Source organism: Crocodylus porosus, unplaced genomic scaffold, assembly GCF_001723895.1.
Source record: "Crocodylus porosus isolate Cpor-Errol unplaced genomic scaffold, CroPor_comp1, whole genome shotgun sequence".
NCBI classification, from domain to species: Eukaryota; Metazoa; Chordata; order Crocodylia; family Crocodylidae; genus Crocodylus; species Crocodylus porosus.
Window position 1 is genome coordinate 4,630,230 of NW_017728943.1, and position 8,690 is coordinate 4,638,919.

The following is an 8,690-nucleotide window of genomic DNA, read 5'->3' on the forward strand; positions in this document are numbered from 1 at the left end:
CATTGTGGAGGCACTGACCTGCTCCCCCCACACCCTTTCCCTCCCCCCTCTGCCCACCACAACAGACTTACCAGCTGGAGGCAGCTGTGTCCAGCGTGATCGAGGACTGCTATCTGTTTAATCTATGGTGGAATCTCCAAATTAGCACCAAATCTCTCTGAATTGATTCAGACCTTTTAATGGGTCCCCCAATTTGATTTGGACTTGGAGATTTGTCTGCTGAATCGGGCCAAATCTCCTCCAAATTTGATCAGCTACTGAAGCTTCTCACAGCCCTAGAAGATACCAGTTACTAGAGAGCTCTTTAATCTATGAGATAATGGCACAGGAAAATTCAGTGATTGGAAGCTAAGTTTCAAAATTTCAGACTTTAAATAAGGTACAAAATTTTAATGGCAAAAACAGTTAATCATCAAAAGAGCTTGCTAACAACATGGTACATTTCCCATCATTCAGTCAAGGTTGGATGTCTTTAGAAAAGATACACTCTCATTTAATCACAAATAATTAGGCTCATTGCAGGTGTCATGGTGTGAGATCCTGTGGATTATGCCATGCAATAGGTTAAACTAGGTGGTCATAAAGGTCCCTTCAGACACCAGAATCAATGGGCAACATCTTGGCCCCATTAAGTCAGTGGTGAAACTCCTGTTGGCTTCAAGAGGACAAGACTTGAACATATATATAACTTGGGGATATTAGATTAAAATGAGATTAAAATGACAGATTGTCAAATGTGTGTAGATGTACTATTAATAAAAAGCAATTCTATTTGATACCTTTTTTCCATTGCAAGTAAATTGTATTTCCAAAGGTAAGGTTTATAATTTTCTAAAGTATATAATGTTTTCATCCAAGTAATTCTTGGGTGATATATAGATAGGGATATACACTCATATATAAACATTCATGTGAACATATTATTTTTATTAGAGTGGAGTTATACATTATAATTAGCATATGCTAATTGTAAGGAATGTTAGGCTGTGTTAAAGTTAGCATGTGCTGTGAGCATTCTCATGTTAAGGGTCAAAACCCTGTCTAACATGCACTGTTTTGACATGCCCTTAGAGCAGGGATGGGCAAAATACGGCCCACGGGCCAGATCCACCCCATGAGGTCATTCTATCCAGCTTGCAGGGCCCCTAAAAAAAAAATGTAGAAAATTAATATTTATCTGCCCTTGGTTCCTGTCAAAAATGCAGGAACCAAGGGCAGTAGGACCCAGGGGAAGCCCAATGGGTTCCATCAAAAGTGGGGCTGCCTGGCCCCACTCCCCAGCTGGAAGCCCCAGCCACTGTTTCTAGTCTGGGAACACGTGGCTGCCCTGGCACGGTAAGCTCAGGTAAGTGTAAGGGGGGGACCCCAGGCAGGCAAAGAGCAGGGAAGCGGCCCCTCCCCCCAACTCCTGGTGCCCTGAAGCTGCTTGCAGCCCGCATGGGGCTGCCTGTGCCCACTCCGGGCAGCCCCATGTGGGCTGTGAGCACCTGCAGCATGGGGCACTGGGCGTGGGGCAGGGGAGGGACCAGTTCCCCCCATACTCAGCTTTTCCCTGGGCTCCTTTCTTGCGCAGAGAAAAGTGGCCCCTTGCCCATCCCATGGCTGGCGCCCCATGCTGCAGGTGCTCACAGCCTGCACGGGGCTGTCCAGAGTGGGCACAGTCAGCCCCAGGCAGGCTGTGAGCGGCTGCAGAGTGGGGTGCTGGCCATGGGGTGGGGAGAGGCTGATTGCTCCCTCCCCCACACCCAGCATCACCAGGCTGGCAGTGGGGCGGGTTACAAGCTGGTGCTGAGCACAGGAAAAAGTGGCCGCTTGCCCACCCTATGGCCAGCGCCCTGCACTACAGCCACCTTCAGCCTGCCTGGGGCTGCCTGTGCCCGCTCCAGACACCCCCGCATGGGCTGCAAGCACCTGCACCAGGGAGCTCCAATCATGGAGCAGGCAAGGGGCCACTTTTCCCCACCCTCAGCACCAGCTTCTTCTCTGCTGGTGAGCAGGGGGTGAGGGCTGAGCGCTGCCCCCCCACCTGTACAGTGGGGCTGGGGGGCACTGGGTATGAGCAGGCAGGGAACCAACGGGAGCATGGGGCCTGCACCAGTGTCCCAGGGCCAGTGCAGGTGGCAGGAGCACAGGGTCCCGGCTGGCAGGGGCTTTATGGAGCCAGGCAAGCTCCCCCCTTTCCCCACTGGTGCAGCCCAGCCCAGCTCCACAGACCCTTGCCAGCCTGTGCCCTAATCTGGTCCCCACCGATGCTGGCCCTGGGACATTGGTGCCAAGACATTGGGACATTGGTCCCAAGATGGTGACCAGGGGACAGGGCATCTGTCAAGGGGTGGGGCTACCGATGCGGCCCTTGACAGCCTGCCAAAACTGGGTAAGCAGCCCTCTGCCCAAAATAATTGCCCGCCCCTGCCTTAGAGGGCTAGCAAGCAGGGAGGTGGCCAGGAGCTACCAAGTCTGCTCCATGCCTGCCTTGCTTACCTGATTTCTAGGGCAGTATAGGTTCCAGGAATGGTCTCTGCTAGCCAGGATTGAGCCCACCCCGCACCAGCTTCAGCTGGGTGCCTGCTGCCATAGCCATCACTCTTTAATCTGGGCAGCAGGGTGGGGAGCCCTGAGCCCACAGCAGGCAGCTCTCATCTGCCCCCACTCTGTTCCACTCTGCTCAGCTCTGCTCCCACTGTGCCACTAGGGGGCGGTAGGCATATGCCCCACCTTTCTATTTTGAAAAGGTGGTCACCCTCTGACACTTAGAACATATTTTCCTGTCTTAACATGCAGACACTCCACTTTTAAGAGTCCTTAACACATCTGAAAGGTGAAGTATAACAACACCCTTAGTGGCATCTATTAAAAATCCTTTCTTTTATGAAGTAAGATGATGACATTCAGTTCATTGACTGTCTAAATATCAAGCACATCTGGACAGAATGCAGTAGTCCAGTAAATTAATTTAAGAGAACTAAATAGAAATCTGGGGCTCTCTGAAATCAGTGGCAGAACTCCCATTTCACTTCAGTAAGACTAGGATTTCACCCCTGAATTTTATTCCTAGCTCTGCTCCCAGTTGGCTATGTGATCCATTCTTAAAATGGGGATAATTGTAACATCCTATGTAGGGAACTGCTTTGACATCTATGGAATGTGCTAACAACTAAATGATATCATTTATATGCATACTATATATTATACTATTTTGACAAAGACACCTTCCAGGCCCAGTATTAGAATGGCCCCACTCTTGTCTCTGGGCAAACTGCCTGCCTTGTTCTATTGCCACGCCTTCTTGATAAATGATTGTGATGTTAAATAGGTGGGTGGCTGCCCTTTGTGCCCCCAAATGACGAGGGGCGATAAGTACATGCTCCTACCATCCCTACACGTGTCCCAGGCTTCTCTGATGTCACACGTGTTCCACCTCTGGTTCAAAGCTGGGTCAAACTGGACACATAGTTGTGTCTCTCCCATGCTGCCTTCTCAGGCCACACACACACCCCACCCCCCTCTCACTGGGGCCTCTTGCACTCCACTTGCTCTCACCCCGTCTCTTGCATACTGCTTATCCAGGCCACACTCACTCCACTGTACTCAAAGAGATCCTCAGGTTTTTCTCTCCATCCCTTGGTGAGCCCTGATGTAGTCTTTTGGGCCCCTCCCATGACCCTTACCCAAACGGGACTGAGCAATTGCTCAGCTACAGGTCTATTTCACCCCTGCCCCTCACCAGATGACTATACCCTTCTTTTGGGCTACAACTCCACTTGTTACACTAGGGCCTGAGGTCTTCCACCCCTGAGGACTCAGCTGCTCCTCCCTGAGCTTAACTGGCTCCACAACTCCACCCTACAACTCTCAGGGCCCAGGGTCTTACACCCTCTTGGGCTCAGGTGCTCCTCATTGAGCATGCCTGGCCCACCTTCAGGATCCAACACCCCATGGGACTCAGGTGCTTCTCATAAGCTTATCTGCCCCCATCCCCAACTCTCCTGGTAACCCATCCAGGTTCTCGGTTCTGGTATTTATGTGGCCCTGCTCCACCACAGGCAGGACCACCAGGTCTCCCTATCCAAGCAGAGTGCAGTTTTAGGTCATGCCCAGGACCAATGAGGCCTCCTTCCCCATAGCCTCACCCTTACCTCCGAGTTGTTCCTGAAGCCAGAGCTCAGCAAGACAATGCTTCTTCCCTGCTGGCTGATCTCACACTGCTCTGCTTTTATAACAGAGCTCTCCAAAATGGCCACTCTCATCAGCTACCTGGCAACTCCCTGCTCCAGCCCTTTAAGTGACAAACACCCAAAAGGGTGTTCTGTCACAACTATATATAAGTAATATTGTACAAGTGATATCTAAATAATACTTATATGTAATATATCACCTATATTACAATATAATAACAACCAAGTAATAATAATATTAGTATTTTCTCTACTGTGATTTGAAACTATGCTATCTGCCAGCAAATGATAACCAGCATATTGAACATGCATCTAATTCTGAAATATTATTTTTCAAGGCTGAAATAAAAAATACAAATTATTTATATTAGTTTAATGTTAGAATGATTAATATTAAGAAAACTGGACTGATCCAGACATATCAGGGTGGAACACTGGGAAAAAAAACAAATAAACCCATATGTAGTAAAGTTCCTCCAAGAATCTAGTCTTGGGGCTCTGGTTTTAAAACAAAACTGTCTGGCTACTCACTTTTCATTACAGTAGTATCTAAAGTGACGATGTGTTGCATTACTATTTCCTACATCCATATCAAAAATTGTATGGTGGTTCAGATGACAAAATATTTCCTTCTTCACAGTGAATTATTGGCATAACTCTTATAAACAGTGAAGCATGTTGAACATATAACTGTAATGCACATTAATGAAATCTTTATTACAGTATGCATGTTACTGTAAAAATGAAAAAATTGCAATCAGGGTGGAGTGTGCTTGGCAGAAGCAGTATGTAGATAAATCTTAGAGAAAGCACTTTAGGAAGAGTAAAACTGATTAATATCTAGTTCTCTGAGAATATCTAATATTTGTCTAATATGTTATTAGTAATATCATTCATGTTATTAATGTATAATATTTATCATTCTATTAATACTGCTACAGTAGTTCCGGAGATGTTTCTCTGTATTTTTAACAAGAACTACTAGTACTCCTCTCTTTAAGCAAGAAAATAAGGTGTCTATGCCTCTCTGTGGAAAAGTGGACATTCTCTTTTTTATTGAAAAGGACATGTTGGGGCATTTATTTAGAAGGTTCCCTCTCTGTCTTGGGTTGGCAACCCTGATGAACAGACACAGTAGCCAGGTGGATACTTATGTGTATCCACACTGCACAGGTAATAGTTTCACAGATTACATGTAGCTGCCAAAAATGCCACCTACCCAGCTGAAAAACTGCCATATAGGGACATGAAGGGTAAAAACAGTATGAAGCTATTTTTATATTTAACCTTTCCTAAGCAATTTACATATACATCTAGACAATTGGACTCATATCTTAGTGTTAATGATAAATGGATGATTGTATAGAACCAGAGAATTTCAACACTGTAGCCGCAAAGGTCAGGCCTATTCTCTAGAGTACAGCAGAAATAATTATTCTGTAGAGTTGGAACATACAAAATGTTTTGTAATTGAACAGCAGTGATTTGCATCATGGTCTCCTTTATGGGGCCAAGAGGTAAATGGTCAAAAGTTTAAACCACTTATGAAAATTAACAGTTCTAATAAACTTAATTGGAAACATTCATTCCCATTCTTGCATCATTGGTTTGCTTTTATGATTTCAGTTTCAAAGCTAAATTCTGTTCTTAGTTATATTACCTTAAAATTATAGACTTGTTATTCCAGAATTAAATGGATAGAAGCAAGAGCAGAATCTAGCTGTAATGACAGAAGACACTGATTTGTATAGTGAAGTTTTCTGCCTGCTTAAGAAACTTATACAGTAAAAGTTCCATTAACTGGCACCTTACAAGCCAGCATGTTCTATTAACCGGCATGCCGGCTCATAAGGTAAAGTGAAACCAGAAGTGCCCACTGTGGCACTTCCGGTTTCTTCGAGCACCCATGGCCCGAGGCAAAGCAGCCTGCGCTGCTGAGCCCCCATGGCCTGGAGCATAGGAGGCTGCACGGACTCCACCTCACTGTTCCGCAGGGCCTGTGAGAGAGGTGGCGATGCTTCGGGAGGGGCGGTGTTGTCCCAGACGTGGCGGGAGAAGCAGCAGCCTGAACAGGCAAGGAAGCCATTCCCGGGGGATGCCAGACAACAGAGCTTTTACTGTAATTTTAATTGAAACAAAACTATTATACTCTTGAGAAATATCTATTTTATTGATTTTAGTTTTCTGTTACCCCACCCTTTGAAGCTATTCATATGAAGGTGGGGGGACAAGGGAAAACACTTCTAGTATATGTATAATACTTTCCTTTTCCTCCTGTTTATTAGAAGCTTTGTTGGTATATTTTTGCGTACAGACCTTTTTCTCATTCAGAGAATACATATCAAGTGTTCAGTATTTGTCTTTTTACCCTTCTAGACCTCTGCAGATGAGGGTTCTGGATGTGAACAGAAATCTGCTATCAAATCTCTTAGAAATAAACATGAATCTAAATTTCCTGATATCAACAAGCCATCAGTCAAACAGAAGCAGAAATCTACCACAAGCTCAAAAAAGTTAGAGAAAGATGTACTCTGCCCTAACAAAGTAACTCCAGGTGAGCTAGTAGGTGCAAGAAATGAAATAAATTATTATGGTAGTGTGGATTTGTAGTTAGATGGAATATATGTGTGCAGAGCCATCATTCTAATAGGGCAGTGCACATGCATGGGCCTAGCTTTCATTTATATTAAGGTCAGTTTACCCAACTCTGGCAGTGTAATGGCACTAAAGCCAGTGTAAAAAAAAAAGTCTGTTTTAAGGACACTTTACAGAACAAGGGTGAAGTACGTTGGTGTACAACAGAATTATGCACATGACAATTCACTGAATTTCACTGAATTGAGTGAAATTATTTTTAAATGGTTTAGTGGTTTTCATTCTTAGGACAAAAGGAATTCAATTTAGGATATTTAGCTTCATTTTGTAATAGCAATTAAAATTCAGTTTGGATTACCTATAAACCATGGCAGGGCACATCTGTATATACTATAATCTCATTTACTTGGCTTTAGATCATATACGTCATGATAAATATAAGGCAAATCAGGAGCAACATGTAGGGGGTGCACAGGGGTGCACGTGCACCTCCTGAAAATGCCAGTGCACCCCCTGTCAGGCCGCACTCCCTGTGTAGCTGGTGGGCAGGGGGGCAGGTGAGATCACCAGTGCCCTTCCTGTGAGCACCGGCTGGGGAACGGGGCCGCCAGCAAAAGCGACTGCTTCTGGAAGTGGCTGCAGGGCTTTGGAAGTGGTGTGGCTGCTTTTATGGTGAGTGAGATTGACACCCCCACAGCCAGTGGGATCAGCCACTGGGGACCCTCCCCCAGCCAGTGGGACTGGAAGCCAGGGGACCCCTGTCCAGTTGCTGACAGGTGTCGGGGGCGGGGGGGCGTGTCCCCCCCCCCCCCGACTCAAGAGGCATCAGACACCCATGAGGCAAATTTTGCTCATCCAGGCCCAAAGAGTTTTGTTGTTGACTATAATGGGCGTGTTCTTGAACGTGCCTCTTGCAGTGTCTCAAACTCCTTTGACATGCTCCAAGATGCATGCTGGAAACAAAAAAACCTTCACCCACATGGCAGATTTGTAGCGTGGGCTCAAAATGTGATACCTGGAGATCTAGGTATCAAAAAATACCCTGGGGGAAAAAAGCAAGGCAGGCAACCTGAGACTTGGTCCACCACAGCGATGCTCTGGTAGCTAGCCAGAGCATCTCTATGGCTGGATCTTGCCCCAGTGCTGAAGCACACTGCATCCCCATGGGGGACAAGCAGCGGAGCAAGCTGCAGGGACCTGGACCCAGGCTCCTGACAGGTAAGTAGGGGATGGTGGGGCTGGAGGAAGAGGGAGAGGACCACGGCAGGGGCCCACCTGGCCCAAGTCCATCACTTGCTTCCCCAGCTCCCTGACTGCTTCCCCAGTTCCCTGCTGGCTTCCCAAGCTCCTCCTTCGCTTCCCCAGCTCCCCGATCCTCCCCCAGCTCCCCAATTGCTTCCCCCCCAGCCGCTTGGGGCCTCATGGCAGAGCCCCACCACACAGCATGGGGCATCTGGGGGCATCAGGGCTCGGCCCTGGCTGCCTGGCACCTATGCTGCCATTGCCACATCACACATGTGCGGCCTGGCTTGGCAGGGCACCGCATGGCACTGCATGCTGTCTTGCAGCTTCAGGACACTTGAGCTGTGTAGCACCGAGCCCCGGATGACAGCCACAGCACACCCAAGGTGCCAGGCAATGTGCAGCACTCTGCTGAGCTGGGCTGCACCCATGTGATGCAGCAGCAGTAGCACAGGTGCCAGGAGGCTGGGGTCAAGCCTTGCTGCCTCCTGCTATCCTGCACCATGTTGGGGGGCTGTGCCATGAGGCCCTGAGTGCTGCTGCTGGTAAGCTGCAGGCAGTGCAGGAGGCTGGAGGCAGGTGGGGGACCAATCAGGGGTGGGGCAGGAGCCAAGTGGGTGAGTGTTCAGGAAGCTGGAACTGAGCAGGGGAATCCCTGAATCGTCTCCAGCCTCCCGA

The 8,690-nt window shown here is 47.6% G+C and overlaps 1 protein-coding gene across 1 annotated transcript in view; it reads left to right on the plus strand.

The window, feature by feature from the left end:
• MARCH10 (membrane associated ring-CH-type finger 10) overlaps nucleotides 1–8,690 on the plus strand; it is a 110,257-nt gene that overhangs the window by 39,041 nt on the left and 62,526 nt on the right. The window contains exon 4 of the mRNA XM_019548484.1: nucleotides 6,552–6,729. Within this exon, the coding sequence (XP_019404029.1) occupies nucleotides 6,552–6,729 (178 nt within the window). The remainder of the gene's footprint in view (nucleotides 1–6,551; nucleotides 6,730–8,690) is intronic.